The following is a 15705-nucleotide window of genomic DNA, read 5'->3' as shown; positions in this document are numbered from 1 at the left end:
TTTTTTTTTTTTTAAAGCGACCTTGGGTACCTTGAAGGTGCTATATAGGTTCAGGTTATTATTATTATTATTATTAATATTAACATTAATGTGTGGGTGGCAGCATTTTCACTCACCACATAGTCTGCATAGAAACAGGCTTAAAAATTCTGATCTCTTCAGCTGTCGTAACGCTAAAACCACTGTGGAAAAAAAAGAAAGAAGTATGAGCTATAATACTGAGAATAAAGAGCAGAAAGAGAGAACTGAGGAAGTAATACTTATTAGAAGCACTGTTGGACTACAACGAAGAAGACGGAGAGAGATTATTCAGTGTAAATTTGTGATGGTTCTTGTGAAAAATACGAGGACACAGACAGCGAGAGAGAGAGAGAAATTAGTACAGTTGGAGGTGTGAACCAGACATGCTTGTGTGAAATAGCAGCCGATCACAGTTTTTTTGTTTTTTTTTTACACTCATGTGACAGCAGATGAGTGAAAACACAGCAGTCCACAGCAGAGCTTGACTGTTTTAGCACTGCTAACTCTCAGTTTCAGTGCCCTTCTCTACATCCTCCTCTTAGCATCAACGGCTAATAGGAACACTGAAATGAGTGTCCACAAGCCATAAAACAGCCATTTTAATCAAAGCATTGCTCGTTGTTAAGGTTACTAAGATATACACTAAAACTGAGTTAGTAGATGTTTGGGGGTTCTGGATGCCCCACAGTGAAACCAGGGAGTTGCTTTAAGTGATAGTGAATCTTTACTGATTCAGAAAGAAGCCAAACGTACTTTACTTTCATTTCAGTGCACAAACAAAAGATCTCCATGCTTATGTAAGGGTCTGAGTGAGTGACAGGAGCAGTTGTAATTTATGGAGAATGATTCAGCTCCATAAATAGAGAGTCCATTACTCATTCACATTATCTCTGGCCAGAATCCCAGACATCAGGCTGCACCGTCTGTGCTGCAGCCTCACAAACTCCCTGCTTGTGCATTTACACTTTGAATTTATTCCTCATTCCCTTCTTTAAATAGTTCTTACCCGTCTCCGTCCAGATACACCTGGGTGTCGCTCCATACTGGCAGAACCAGGCCGATGGTGCACTGATCACTGCAAAGAGGCAGTGAGGACACAGGAATAGTGACTTGTCGAAGCTAAACCAGAAATGATTAACTGAACGGAAATCTTATCTCTGTGACACAGTACACTTGCATCTTGGTTACACACACCTCTCTGAGTTGGGGAAATCCATGCCCAGTAGGATGCTCTCGTGTTTGTTGCTGAGGGTGGAGACAATGATCAGATACCTGACTCTGACAGAGCTGATGGACTCCAACTGCACCGCCTGCATGACAGTGCAGAGGACGAGAGCAGCAGCAGGGAGACAGAGGATGTGTGAGACAGAAAGGAGACAAAAAGAGGGGAGAAGAGAGAAACCACATACAATTAATATACTTATATATATATATTTATATATATATATATATATATATGTTTCCTCTGAAGTCTGGGAAAATCAAATTAGGGAAGTCAATGTTGTTTTAAAGAGAAACACGGATACTATCCACTTAAATGACCACTCCTGTGCTCTTTTCAAGTTTTAGCCCAGTAACTCCATTATGTGTTAGATTTATTTTTTTATTTTTTCCTGCCATCCATACAGTTACTGGTTTAAATATATTTCTGTGTAGTCCATCACACACAAATATTAGTCCTTCTTCCCACTCTGATGCATTCAAGTCCTAGTGGGCATTTGTTAAAACATGACTATAACAGCGGACTACTGACTAAATAAATAAATAAATAAATGAAATAAAAGATTTTTATTTTGTTTATCTTATGAATTTGTCAAGATTTCAGCTGTGTCATAGAGGAATAATAACATAACTAATGCAACAACAACAAAACATTTTTAGGTCTCTGCAGCACACTTTCACATTTTAGAGCTGAAATTAATCCAGCAACTGCCTGAAAAAAATTACTGCTTAATCCTAAAATCAGTGGAATGTTTTGGAAAGCATCAGCAATATGTTGTTTTGCAGTATTGGACTGAAACATGCATATCTAGTACAGTATTTAATATAGTCCAATGATGTGGAGTTCAGCGTACCAGTTTATATTGAACTTTAATATCCCATAGTCATGTTGTCCTTAACATCTTTCCACTTACATCTGTACAATTAATCATATACTAATTACAATCAAATTAAATTGATCAGGTGTGATGTGTTTAAGATGTTTTGCATTCGGAGTGCCTGCTCTGGTGCATCAAATCGAGCCTAATCGTTTTTCACAGGTAAACTGTTGGACCAAGTTTAAATATTTCACTGTGTGACAGTCTGACTGAAAAGAAGAAGTGAATTACTCCAACAGTCAGAACTGCTCTCCAATTAGCACCACCATAATCAACTTAATATACGATGGAACTCTACGTACTATTGTTATGACCTTTACCCGAGATATACAGTGTGATTATACATGTTGATGGAAAAGGAAAACTTAGCTTACCAAGCAAAATTCTTTCGGCATGTCAACTTTTACTGATCTGACTTGCAACCTGCAGGTAAACATGAGGCCTCACCAGCTTGATGGTATCTTCTGGTCGGAGCTGTTCAACCATGGCATGAAGTTGTCTGTGCCGTGGAGTTCCACCGCCTTCTTTTACAGAAGAAGGTGGAGCCCGCTCATCGAGGCCCCCGCCCTTGCCCTCTTCCAGCAGAAGGGCTGCCCCCTTCACGAGAGCAAAGCTCTCCCTACAGATAGACAGAGATCAGCCACTGTAATCACCAACTTGGAAACATTTTGTCAGGACTGTTATAAGATGATAATTCAAAGACAACACTGGTGCACATCTACCTTTTCTGAAGTCGCCCTCTTCTTTGGAGGCTTTCATCCTTAAAAAAAAACAACAACAATCAAATCACAAGAAAAATTGAGATAGTTAACTTCTATTGTGTTTGTATGATTCCGTTTTGTCAAAAGGTTTTTTTCTTTTCTTTTGATGATGATTTTTACTATTGTTTTTTTTTTGTAAATCACATGATCTCTTTTATACATTCCAGCAGACTGTAACGTTTCGGTTGAGCAAACTGTTTGAAATCGTGAAAAAGGGTTGACATATGCTCATCCCCAAAGAAAATTCTAAGCAGATGATGGAGTTGTAATACAGTAGATAACATGAGTAAACATTGTTTTTAATGCTCCCAGAATGGCACATTTCTAACTTGATGAAGACTAACGTGTTGGAACACTGTAACAAATCTTCTGGGAACACTGAAGGCAGTGTGTGTGATGTATTTGCTGTTGTGAAGTTTGGACAGAAAAGGCCGGAAAAAAATGTTCAGTAATTTCTCGGGTGAAATGTGGTGCAACAAAGATAAGGCGCAGTGGAAGACTGAAGTGAGGGGACAGACACAAAGAGTAATGTGTAAGCACAGGGAAGAGGAATCTAATGGGTTGGAATTAGTGAAATCATACAAGAATAAGAAATTAAGCAGAAATGCAATGCAAGGGAGGGGAAGGAGAAAGAAACACAAAAGAGTGAGGAGTAGCAGTAGTAACAAGGGTTAACAGAGAAACAAACTTGAGACAGTAACATTACCTGTTACGCAACTGACAAGTCCAGACAGAGTCAAGAAAAGAAAAAAATAAATGAAAGAGGAGAAGTGAGCAGGAGCCAGGAGAGGAACGATGAGGGTTTGAAGAAGAAGAAAAAAAGGAGAAAACACAAGTTAAGATAGTAGAGTGATTAGATACTGTGACCAAATATGCACAAAATGAGACTTGGACCCACAGAAAGGTCATTTATGGTTTAGCTAGCAATGACAAAGACCAGAAGAAAAGCCAGGATTTGGATGTAAAGTTAAATAATCTTAATGATAGAGTGACAGAATGAGAGGAGATAAAGTTAAACAACTACAGTGGCAATGAAATATGGTGATCCAATCACTCTCTGACACTGTAATGAACGTGAAATGCAGCTAAATCACTTTGACGATGTTGATGACTAAATCTGTGGCAGGTTTGCCCTGTAAGCCCATCAATGCAATCACATCACTGGTAGCAACTGAAAAACTAAAACAGCCCTCATTATCTTTCAGGCAAAATGTAGTGATGGCTGCTCTTCATGTAGAACCCAGCATGAACAGCTCGTACAGGTCGGAAACACTATTTGTAGAGAAAACTTCAACAAAGGCAAAGTTCAACAAGGCATTTGGATGACTGAACTCACTGGAGCAGTGGAGATGGATGAGAGTCTATGCAGGGTCAAGAGAGCCATTGCAGAGTACAGATCTGTCTCCACTAAACCTGCTGTTGCGGGCAGGCTCAGACAGGCGCTGCAGGTTTCTCAGCCAAAAGTGTGCAGTGGGCGGGCAAATAGTGGTATTTTCTTCTGAAACGACACACAGATATTTGGATTTGAATTCATCCTATAGGTTTAATGCCAGATGTTGCTATAGATGAGGATAGAGGTAGTTGTCTGCAAGTTTAATCCAGTAGAAGTAGAGTTGGGCAATGTGAGGATAAATACACAGAGTGTACAAAATAATGTCAGAAATGTTGTCACATCTCTGGTTGTATTACGCCAACATTGCTCAATGACATTACTGGATTGACAGGATTTTTGAAGCAATGAGATTACGTGTCTTGATATTAGGGTAACTATGTTCACTATCAGAAATCATTTCAGACATTTTATCTGGTTATTTCATCTATAAAAATGTTAATCAATTGAATTTAAAGAAAAATGTCATAATATATCAATAACGTGTATAAAATGACATAGACCGATAATCATATGTCCCAGAGCTTTCTATATGCAGGAAGAAAACTGCATTCCTACAGTGCCACACACTTGCACTGTGTTCATAATAAAAGCAGATAGAAAAGACTATATAAAAATGAAATAAGACAAAATACTCCCTTTTGTGCATATATTAGATAGTAATGATTGCTAATTACGTAGCCTACAGTCGTAAGAATAAGGATGCGCTTTAGGCATAGATTATGGTCTTAGGTCATCATGCAGATTAGCCAATATGAACATGTGAAGTAGGCCTATATAAGGTCTTCCCGTAAATGGTTTCTTGCGTCTGTGGACTACTGACCATCGGAATGACATGAACAGTGCGGTGAAATGGCTTTAGGCATCCACATAATAACCTACAGTATGTCGTTACTCGTGGCATTACCAGGCGAGTTATCATAACGAAGTATTTGACTACTTGACTGACGAGATAAAAACACACCGCGGTTCCTTACTGCAACAAACCAAACAGCAAGCTACAGTATGTAACGTTAGCCTGCTGACGGCAACGATATAAATGAGAATAATTCCCTAAAGAAACCAATTTATTTCCTCACCTTTTCCAGACTGGGTCCACTCGAATTTCCTGCTTTGACGGCTCCTTGTTTGTTCCTCAAGTGCAGAGTGCAATTATTCCGCCCTCTGTCGCTTTCGAGGGTGAAGCCTTCACCATTTCCAGCGCAGCGGCTCTGCTGCCCCAAGCAGCTCGAGCACGAGGAAACGAAGAGGCAGGAGGAGACAATGATGTCATACGCAGGGAAACGTTGACGTCTTCCCACAGTGGCCACGCAAAAAAGCTATTTTCAAAAAAAATATTTGTAATACATTTCTTGAGTTTCAGGCTGGTTGTCAGCGGTGGAAGAAGTATTCCGATGCAGTTGCAGTAAACTGTAAATACTCCTGCGTTAAAAATTCTTACTGAAGTAGCCTAAAGTACACAAGTATTAGCAACAAATCAATGTATCAATATTTGATAATATTTCACGTTTCAATTACTAACTAAAATATATAATATGCCTAGCTTGAGCTAGAGCGGCTGAAGAACACAGTGTCCTCTCCTCTTTTTTTACACAATCCCAGGAAGCAAAATCAAAGGAGAAACGTAAACATCTCCATAGTCGGGTGAGATGTTTGGGGAGATTGTCAATTTACTCCCAAATAAAGTAATAATAATAAAAAAAAGAGACATTCTAGACTGATGTTTTACATAATAATTGTACACCTATTTTAACAGACAATATGGAATTTTAAATGGTATCTTCGACATTACATTTGTATAAGAATGTCAATAAAATACGTCGATCAGAGAGGAAGACTGTAAAACCAGAACAAACATGGCATGGATGTAACGTGTACGGTGAGGAGGATGGTCTGGCAAAGCGAGACTACCCGTTGAATAACTCCACGCATGCGCAATAGTAGGCAATAAGAAGTCAAACACTTCCTGATTTCTGTAGGAGACCCGTGCAAAGTTTTCTCACAGCGAGTGCAGGTTAAGACGCTGAAGGTTAAGATCTGTCTGGGTTGAGTGTGTACGTCCATCCTCCCCACACGGTTATACGTTCATTTCGACCGTTAAGTGGGATGCAAACTGTTGGTAAACTCATGAAGGTGTTCGTGACGAGGCGCATCCCGCCAGAGGGGATGAAGATCCTGACAACAGCGGGAGTGTATGCAGTATTTTTAATAGTTATTTGACAACAAATCGACAAGGCTGCATTTACCAGCAGACCTATATACGGATGGCTGTTCTTCTAGTGTAGCCTGTCTGTTATCAGTTTAACTTGGATTCATGTGACACACTTCTGTAGCAAATAGAAACTGAGATCTTACATTAAAGTCCACAGTGGCAGACTGACCTCTACCAGGGCCACACACTGACACATTCACCACTACAGTTAGTAGTTCTTTGGCTAACCTATATGCTTTAAATCAGCCTGTATGCCTGAATGGCATGCCATTTCATGCTCTGGTCCTTTTCTGTCTCCTTGGAAACAGGTGTGAGGTGTCTTTGTGGGACTCGGATGAGCCTGTGCCTAGGGCAGACCTTCTCAAAGGTGTGCAAGGAGCTCACGGTATTCTGTGTCTGCTGTCAGACAAGATCGATGCTGAGGTTCTGGATGCTGCAGGTACTGTGTGTGCGTGTGTGTGAGAGAGAGAGAGAGAGAGAGAGAGAGTGTGTGTGTGTGTGTGTGAGATCCATTTAGTCCCACCTGCTTTCCAGATAGTTCACTGGATACATAAGAATCATAGTAATTGTAACTTGCTTTAGTTACAAATTGCTTTACAGTATCCAAAACATTAAACAAGATTAAAATAATAATAATAATAATAATGAAACAAGTACAACAAATACCATCAGTTTTAGAAAAAGCCATAAGATAATAGTAGTTTTAAAAGAGCATAATGAGTTCCACAGCTGTGGGGCCTGGACAGCGGAGGCACGGGACCCTTTACTGGCAAGTCAACATGTTTAAACCATTACTATGCTTTGGTCCATGTTTACTTCCTGTCAGCTGATGTCATTCACATACATGGTAACCAAGGAAAATAGAAATGTTTTATCTTCCTCGGACTGCAACAGGAAAAAAACCATTTGTAAATCCAAATGTATTTGGAAGTTTGAGTCTAACCATTCAAGGCTTTAAAAACAAGCAGTCTTATCATCTAAAACTACATACATATACACATGTACATACACATTTCATGTAATTAAAAACAAACAATAAGACAAATAAAACTAGGACTGCAAGTGACAATGACTGTATTTTCATTTTCTAGGAATCCATTGTTTAATTTTGTATTAATTGATCAGTCTATAAGAAGTCTGTAAGATATTAGCAGAGCCTATAGTATTTTGGGGGACATTTGTATGGTTTTATCACAGACAGTTGCAGAGAGATGACAGGATATGAGAGACAGAAAAGGGGTTAAAATTGTCCCCAAGTGGATTCAAATCATTGTTACAATTCATGGCCAGCATCTTAATCCCCTATGTTACGAGGATACCCCTGATTTCATTTAATTTAATGTTGTAAGACAATTCCACATGAAAACTTCCAAGGGGAAAATGAAACCGAGAAAAGCAACAAAGTCACACAACCAGAGATGTATTTTATTAAATGATTGTTTGATTATCAAAATTGTTAAAGATGAAATTTCGATCCATCAATTAATCAATAAAAACTCAAATTAAAACAATTCATACAGTAGTAATATTCTGTTAATCAAGTGTCTAGATGTGTCCGTGTTTCAGCTGGTCTGTCTCTGATTTCAGGGCCAAACCTGAAAGTAATCAGCACCCTGTCAGTGGGCTTTGACCACTTGGCTATCAACGAAATCAAAACACGGTAGGTTACATTAAAAAATGTAATTTTATCTGTATGAGGAAGTGTCACATGGCTTCAAAGTTTTATTGGTGTTTGTTTTTAACAGTGGTATACGTGTCGGATACACTCCAGATGTCCTGACTGACGCCACAGCAGAACTGACCGTAGCTCTGCTGCTGGCCACCGCTCGCAGATTACCAGAGGGAGTGGAGGAGGTCAAAAAGTCAGTCTCCACACATTTACACTAATAGCTGTCTCCTTTGGGTGACACAACGGTCTTACTGTCTCGTTCTCTCTCTCAGTGGAGGCTGGAGCTCGTGGAAGCCTCTCTGGCTGTGTGGTTACGGTCTTTCTGGCAGCACAGTAGGAGTCATTGGACTGGGACGCATCGGTGAGGCTTGCTGTTGCTGCTTCATTTACTTTAGCGCTGCAATGCACTGCAATTATCATAGCACATAATCTCATATGACTAGTAGTAGTAGCCTGTAGCCAAATTCAATGTTGTCATTCCTAACTGGCATCGTGTGATTATTATTTTTCCGATGAAATTCAAGACCCGGGCGTAGGTGAATAACGGCTTGTGTTTGTGTTCAGGCATGGCCATTGCTCGGCGACTCATGCCCTTTGGAGTGAAGAGGCTGCTATACTCTGGGAGAACAGCCAAGGCCAATGCTGCCGAAGTGAATGGAGAGTTTGGTAAGAAAAAGGAGAGAAACTGCACACAGCAAAAAGGGACAGAAGAAGTGAAAATCTATTAGCGTTTTAAAACTATCTAATAAAAAATAACCTTTTTTTATGTTTTCTCTCTTCCCCCTTTTGCTCCTCCTTGTCCCCTCTGTTGAACAGTTTCCCTGGACACACTTGTGTCTGAGAGCGACTTCATAGTTGTTTCCTGCTCCCTGACACCAGAAACCCAGGGGCTGTGTGACAAGGCCTTCTTCAGTAAGATGAAAAACACGGCAGTCTTCGTCAACTCAAGCAGGTAGACTTCCGAAGCAGCTCAGATGTGTACATTATGGCAGAAGGGTTGGTTTGGAAACCAACTCTGTCTTGATTACTTGCTTTTTTTTTAAGGGGGTAGACAGTTGTCATGTATTTCTGGCACCTGCTGTTTGTGGTTAAATACATAAGGATGAAGATGTAGTAAATTATTGTTTTTAGGGGAGCTGTGGTGAACCAGGAGGATCTGTACGAGGCGTTGACCAGCGGGCAGATAGCTGCAGCTGGACTAGATGTCACAACACCTGAGCCACTCCCAACAAACCACCCTCTTCTGACACTTAAAAACTGTGGTGAGTAGACAGGATGTGAAACATACAGACGTGTTTTTTAGGCCTCTTTTCCTTCCTGATTTGACAAAAATGTCCACATGCAATTTGGATTTGACTTGTTCTTTTTTTTAATGGTATTCTGTCCTCTCTTATCTTATGCAGTGGTGTTGCCCCACATTGGCAGTGCCACCTACTCCACAAGAGGCGTCATGGGAGCTTTATCAGCTCAAAACCTGCTGGGAGGTTTACAGGGCACAGACATGCCCAGTGAACTCACCTTCTAGTGCCTGAAACTGAGCTGCAGTAACAGAAACAAGTAATTTACTGATCTACTAATGGTCTCCTATGTGGGATAAATGTGTAGAAGGGATAAAAAAAGAATACTAATGTAGTTTAGAAATCCTCAGATCCATATTTACATTATGTCAGTGTTACTAATGAGCTGCACCTTCAGTATACAATGTGCATTTTTGAGGAAGGAAATGCTTAGTGTCAAATCAATTAAATGTCATTTATAAAGCCTAATAGTGCAGGGTTTTGTCATATCAGACATGTGTTCAAGTTCTTGAAAAATAGGCTAATGCACAAACTAGCATCACTCCTGAACAGTTGTTCTTATTAAGCCACTGTATGCTAAGTCTTGTGGAGAAGTGCAAAACCTTTTTTTTCTCATTTGCATTTAAAATGTCTCCCTCAAAATAGAATCAATGGCTTGCCATGATGATAAGCATTATAATTATTGCTCTGCACTTTATTCAGATGTTAATGCCCCATGTCTACTGTAACAAAGCAGTTCAACACTCCAGTTTTACTAAAATGGGACATGTCTGAAGAGTAAAAATGTATGGCTTAGTTTAAATGTAATGTGTTATATTTGTGTGTGTTTTCTCATTCTTAAAAGGGATTTAAGATGAATAAAAACTAGTAAGCATAATTTATTCTCATCACTCTTACACAGCAGTCAAAAAACAATATTAATATTTTCAGTGCATTCACATCAGTTTGGCTGAATTGTATCCGTTTCATTTCATGAATTTTGATTTCTTAAAATCACAACATGGTTGAGAACATCTAAAAGCATAAAAATTACATGAGCTTATTTGCTTTGAATTCATGTAACAAAAAAATCAAAAAGAGCTTATGGACGAATAAACAATCAAGTCCACAGAGTGCATTTTTTCAAAGAATTGTGTCAATAAAACACCATTCGGGTAAATGGAGGTCACAGCAGGGTATCCGGGAATAACTGATCGTCTTTCCAGTGTAGGCAGGTGTTTTTCGAGTGCTTATACAGATGGGAGGACTGGCTGAAGCGTTTGCCACACTTTGGACAGGGGTAGGGCTTTTCCCCAGTGTGGACACGAATATGTTTCTTACAGTCAGTCAGGTTCATGAAGGTCTTACAGCAGATTTTGCAGGCGTATTTCTTCTCCCCTTCCACCAACAGCACATGGTCTTCAGCAGCTGCTTTCTTGCACTTGGACATAACATCCTCTGAAGCTCTGGTTAGAGACGGCCGTTCAGCAGCATCCCCCGCAGATGAAAAAGAGGACTGATCCGATCCAGGCGGCACTTTAGGCGCGATGCGACGGAAGGTTGTTGCCCCTAAACTTTTCCCGGCCCTGGAGGGTGGGATGAGGGAGGTTTCCAGACTGAGGCCTGGTCTGATGCCACTCAGGAACCCTGCTAAAGAGTTCTGAGTGGGCTGGAGGATGAGCGTGTCACTGAAACCAGGGCCCTGAGTTGGGAGAAGCTGCTGCAAGGGGACAGATGTTACTGGAAAAACTAGTGAGGAATCAGAGGAGTGAGCAGAAGAGGCTTCTCCTGAGTTTTGATACAGTTGGACAGTATCTCCAGCAGCTGCAGGAGCATCACTGGCAGCAGTGGCAGCAGCAGTAGCAGCAGCAGTGAGGCTAGCTAGGCTGTCTTCTTCCTCCAAAGCTCCCATTACACTCTCACTACTGGGATTGAGGAAGCAGGAAAAAGCAAGTTCTGACAGGCTGTCGAGGCCTTCGCAGTCTGCTGACTCCTCACCCAAATCTCCAGCCTGTCTCTCACTCTGTGCATCAGTTTGTAGATCTGTGTACAGCTGAGATTGCAAAGAGCTAACATCACCCTCAGTTGGGCAGGCTGTGGCCATTTTCTCCTCATTTAGTGCATCCAAATTGTCTGTGCAGTCTTGTGGTGGAGATAGAGAATTGTTTGGTAAATCTGGGGAGTACGAGCTCAGACATTCCTTTTTCACCTCAATCATCGCCATTGTTGGCTCCTCTCCCTCTTCCTCCCCTTCTTCTCCCACCTTTACTTTGACCACAGTGTCTTCATCTGCATTTCCACCCTTCTCCCACACACCTACACCTCCTGCACTGCTGTCTGATTGGCTCGGCAGCTGGATCTCTTCTGACTCTCCCTTGGTTGCTTCGTATTTCTTTTCCACCTCGTCCTCGCCTGGGCTCTCCCAGAGTCCGTCGGATGTCTTCAGGCAGTCTGGGGACAGGAGCTCCTCTCCACCCTCCTCGGTACTGACGGTGCTTTTGGCTACAGTAGATGAACACTCCTTATAGTTTCCCTCAGGCAGCCTGCAGGGCCTCTTTCTCCCACTGAGCCGGTCCTCGTGTGACTTCCTCTTTTGCCTCAAAAATTGTGCAGCACTCAGCTCTCCACTGACTTCCCTCCTCGTCACCCCCTGGTCTTCAACCCCACCAGACTGACTAACCTCCACTACAATGTCTTCCTCATTGATGTCTTCCTCCATGACAGACCTGTCTGCCCCGGACGATTGACCCTGTTGCTGCTGTTGCACTGACCTCCAGCCTTTCGGGGGCGAGGCAGGAAAGTTTTTCCTGGACAGGTGGAGCTTGCAGGCCTTGACAACAGTGTTAAGGTGCAGGTGTGATGCCGCCAACAACACATCCATCACATTGGAGGCCCCTGGAGAGAGGGTGGAGGTGTAAATCATGTCCAGCAAGGTGGAGAAGGCCTCTGGGGTCACCACCTCTGGATCTAGCTCAATCACACTGGGGCCCCCACCTCCACCCATGTCTGCTCCCGGTCCTCCAACCTCATCACCGCTGTCATTGGAGCTCAGCAGAGCCCTGAAGTGGGAGCTGCATGCTGCCAGGATGGAACGGTGAGCCTGGAAGCTCTGGCCCCCAACCACCACCACACAGTCACACAGCTGAGCATGGAGGCGCTGGTGGTTGAGCTGCTTGAAAATATTCTGGAAATGACCTGGAAAGTCCATAATAGGCGGTGAGATTTGTTGGTATTTAATATTACAGTTGGTTATTTTGTAGCATCCGTGGCGCTACTGGCAATTCAATAGCACAATGAAGCGCGGTCTCCTCGTTATCCACATCAGGCTGGCTGGACCCTGGCATTCCACAGAAGCCTAAATCCGGTGTGATGTTCAGTGTATTGTCTTTTTTTGTATAACCGGGTAACAGGTTTCTTACTGATGCTCTGGAGTATGGGCGGGCCCGGTCCAACAATAACACGGAAGGATGCGGCGCGGTTTCAATCTTTGTCTCCGTAGTCGGGCTCTGCTTTGTCTCTGAGAACAGCCGGATATCTGATTCTGCACAACGGTTCTACTCCTGCTAACTTAAATATAATAACCAACATTTTTTTTCATGGTTATTGTGAATGCTACTGATTTAGAGCGCCCACACAGGACACCCGGTTTGGTTTAGCCTCCATCATTTGTTCATCAACCCTCAGAATGAAACAACCCCGCCGCCAGGTGGTGAGCTTATGAAAGTGCATCTATGATTAATTTAATTTTTGATTCAGTTTGTTACATTTCATTAAATAATCTTGTAACGGTTACTGCTCACTTACTATTTCCAAATGCATTTGTTATGTTATCATTCATGTTAAATATCAACCAGTTACATTAAAATCAATGTAAACGTTGTCTAAAAATAAAAACAATGGTTTGTAATATTTATTTGTTGTTCTTTATTGTTCCAATTAGGCATCTGTAGCAGATGCCATTTTAGACTTTACCTGCTTTTACTAATTAAGTCTTATTCTGAGCTGATAGTTTTCCAATTGATGGATCCTTGCAATACCAAGATTTAGGTGCTTAGAACAAACCCAGGCCGTAAGCAGCCATCATTGGAGCAAATGACAAAGAAAAGCCGCAAACTATTATTCCCCTAAAAATATGTTAGAGGAACAACAGACAATTGAAGACAAATAAAAAAAAATCACTGTCTTTGAGCACTGTTGCATCAAGACACAGGTTGAAAGAAATCAATTTAAAGGCTTGTCATAACAGACCGCTATAGTATCAAGGTGTCGCTGCTGCAGATGTCGGTGATTAGGTTTAAACTAAGACAGTTTGACATTTGGAGATCCTTTTCTTTTTTTAATTCCAGTGATTCCAGATTTAACACTTGCTGCGTACATGTGTAATGCAGTTTGAGACCATTCCTTCCATGTGTACAAGACTGCGCAGATCAGCTATGTAAAAACAACAAAATAAACATGGTTTCCATTTAATGTGTGTACATGGCATGCATACACACTGCCAAACTTGCCATTTAACAATTATCACAATATATTTCACTTGAAAGGCAGACTACAGTTTACAACAAGAAACAAGACATGAGAGAGAAGGACAACGTGTGTCGTCAGGTGCAGTGATGGACAGACACGGGTCTTGTCCAACAGATGTGCTGTACTGGCCCTAGGTGTCTGCTGATGACGGTCCATACTGGCTGATGGAGTCAGTGGATGGCGGTAGAGGAGACATGCTGCTCTGCTCATATGCTGTCCAGCTTCTTCAACACATACGGGGCTGTAAACACAGATCAGTCGTGCCAGTTAAGACCATGAATACGTGAGTTTATTATGTTTTTATATTTCCTGGGGTAGGGCAAAGTAGCTGACGTTAGACTTGTTTTAGGATATTGTAACGTTATAACCTTCTTTTTAAAACTACCCTTTGGTGCTCGTGATTCTTTTAGTGAATGACTTGATTATCACATGCCTGAGGTGACCAAACAATGTCAGTCGGCTACTGTCAGTATTTGGCTAAATGTCAATGTCATATCTTTCTGTAACGTTACTCACTGGCTCTGAGAAGGGCGACGTAAATAAGAAAGTTTCGTAAAGACGAGACGACATCTTGTCGCATTTTCTTCTTCATCTCTTCTGGGTCCATTTTAGGCCCGAGTCCTTCCAGCTTAAACATGACCGCTGTTGTTTAACTGGGTCCGGTTCTTAAGAGTGCCTTTCGTGCTAAAAAAAAAAATAACCACCGTTTCGGGAGCATGGATCGAATAATCTAAACCGGAAGTAGGCATACGTAACAACGGAAGTAACGGAGCTCACAAAGGGACAAACCGCACGAAGACGATTAATAAAACAACGTGGCTCCATATGTGTAGCAGTTCATATATAGGCTATATAAATAGCTATAGCTATTTATTTAGTTTGTTATGAAAAAGGGTAACTACCCTTCTGAAAAAGAATAACTAATCAGTTATTACCCTTTCAAAAAAACAGTAACTAGGCTACCTTTTTTTTGTGTAGGGCCTACCTTATTGTAAAGTGTTACCAGGCTGATACCAAATTATGCAAACCAACACATGTTAATGTTGAGGAAAATAACAATAAATAGGCATATTTGAATTCTTGAAAAAGAAAAGGAATTTTGGCTTTTGGGAATGGATTAACTCACTAAAGGATCCTGTAACAAACTGGCTGAATTGTGAATCCCCTGTGAGGTACCATTGTAGCCTACAAAGGATTTTGAGCCTTTGAATTTTGAAAACCATGTAAATATTGATACAAGGCCTCACAATACAGAATGCTTGACCCGCTTTGAGGAACTTATCATTTGAGGGGATATTGGGATTTATAGGGGCAGATTGCCCAACACACTTTCAATTAGTTAGGAGCTGACATAATGATTATGTTTATCTGTTGGGAAAGTGTGCATCACTTTGAGCTGTATTTATTTATTTAACACATCAGACTTCATAGGAATAAATGATAAAGTCCTTGTAAATGAAGATAAAACATTGGACTTGTTTTAATTTACAGTCAAAACGTTTATTGAGCTGATACAGTCATTCCTGTATGACTTTGAGTAAGTATTAGAAATTATAGGCTAACAAAAAAATTGAAAACTAGATCAGAGCAACATCAACACAATTATTTTTTTCAATAACAATAGCCTCATCTCGAGATATGTGTATTATTATTGTTATTATTGGATTGAAGTCACTGGTTAGAACTGATCTTGCGGAGGAGGGTTGGGGGTCCTTCGGGCAGACAGCGGAAGAGGCGCGGGGGGGGGGG

General features: G+C 41.2%; 3 protein-coding genes across 7 annotated transcripts in view; 1 reads left to right on the top strand and 2 right to left on the bottom strand.

Annotated features, from left to right (window-relative positions):
• The window catches only part of si:ch211-203d1.3 (protein phosphatase Slingshot homolog 3), a 12944-nt gene extending 7418 nt beyond the window's left edge, over positions 1–5526 (bottom strand). Inside the window, exons 1-7 of one of the 3 annotated variants that reach the window (XM_032528416.1) lie at positions 5351–5526; positions 4218–4379; positions 2843–2880; positions 2568–2739; positions 1216–1331; positions 1028–1096; positions 117–182 (exon numbers count right to left, since the gene is read on the bottom strand). In XM_032528416.1, the coding sequence (XP_032384307.1) occupies positions 117–182; positions 1028–1096; positions 1216–1331; positions 2568–2739; positions 2843–2880; positions 4218–4265 (509 nt within the window). In that variant the 5' untranslated portion in view covers positions 4266–4379; positions 5351–5526. Of the gene's footprint in view, positions 1–116; positions 183–1027; positions 1097–1215; positions 1332–2567; positions 2740–2842; positions 2881–3587; positions 3599–4217; positions 4380–5350 lie in introns of those variants that run through there. The other 2 variants (XM_032528417.1, XM_032528418.1) reach the window with 2 other exon arrangements.
• A 666-nt stretch (positions 5527–6192) lies between these two features.
• Positions 6193–10327, top strand: grhpra (glyoxylate reductase/hydroxypyruvate reductase a). Of its 2 annotated transcripts, none has more exons than XM_032528421.1 (9): positions 6193–6463; positions 6792–6922; positions 8071–8143; positions 8229–8345; positions 8425–8513; positions 8717–8818; positions 8969–9104; positions 9284–9414; positions 9556–10327. In XM_032528421.1, the coding sequence occupies exons 1-9, from the start codon at positions 6378–6380 to the stop codon at positions 9675–9677; spliced, it is 987 nt and encodes a 328-aa protein (XP_032384312.1). In that variant the 5' UTR covers positions 6193–6377; the 3' UTR covers positions 9678–10327. The 2 variants fall into 2 exon arrangements, with proteins under 2 accessions (XP_032384312.1, XP_032384311.1); XM_032528420.1 differs by having other exon boundaries at positions 6204–6463; positions 6789–6922.
• On the bottom strand, positions 10307–14719 carry tomm5 (translocase of outer mitochondrial membrane 5 homolog (yeast)). Of its 2 annotated transcripts, none has more exons than XM_032528414.1 (2): positions 14473–14719; positions 10307–14197 (listed from the first exon to the last, which is right to left on the bottom strand). In XM_032528414.1, the coding sequence occupies exon 2, from the start codon at positions 12635–12637 to the stop codon at positions 10616–10618; it is 2022 nt and encodes a 673-aa protein (XP_032384305.1). In that variant the 5' UTR covers positions 12638–14197; positions 14473–14719; the 3' UTR covers positions 10307–10615. The 2 variants fall into 2 exon arrangements, with proteins under 2 accessions (XP_032384305.1, XP_032384306.1); XM_032528415.1 differs by having other exon boundaries at positions 13752–14197.
• Positions 14720–15705: the final 986 nt, after the last annotated feature.

The sequence above is a fragment of the Etheostoma spectabile genome, chromosome 10 (genome assembly GCF_008692095.1).
Source record: "Etheostoma spectabile isolate EspeVRDwgs_2016 chromosome 10, UIUC_Espe_1.0, whole genome shotgun sequence".
In the NCBI taxonomy this organism is placed as follows: domain Eukaryota; kingdom Metazoa; phylum Chordata; class Actinopteri; order Perciformes; family Percidae; genus Etheostoma; species Etheostoma spectabile.
This window is presented reverse-complemented; position numbering and strand designations above follow the sequence as displayed.

Coding starts and splice junctions, on each gene's coding strand:
- grhpra (XM_032528420.1), top strand. CDS start 6,378: ATGCAAACTGTTGGTAAACTCATGAAGGTGTTCGTGACGAGGCGCATC. Junction 8,514..8,716: donor CATTGGACTGGGACGCATCG/GTGAGGCTTGCT, acceptor GTTTGTGTTCAG/GCATGGCCATTGCTCGGCGA. Junction 9,415..9,555: donor TCTGACACTTAAAAACTGTG/GTGAGTAGACAG, acceptor TATCTTATGCAG/TGGTGTTGCCCCACATTGGC.
- tomm5 (XM_032528414.1), bottom strand. CDS start 12,637: ATGGACTTTCCAGGTCATTTCCAGAATATTTTCAAGCAGCTCAACCAC.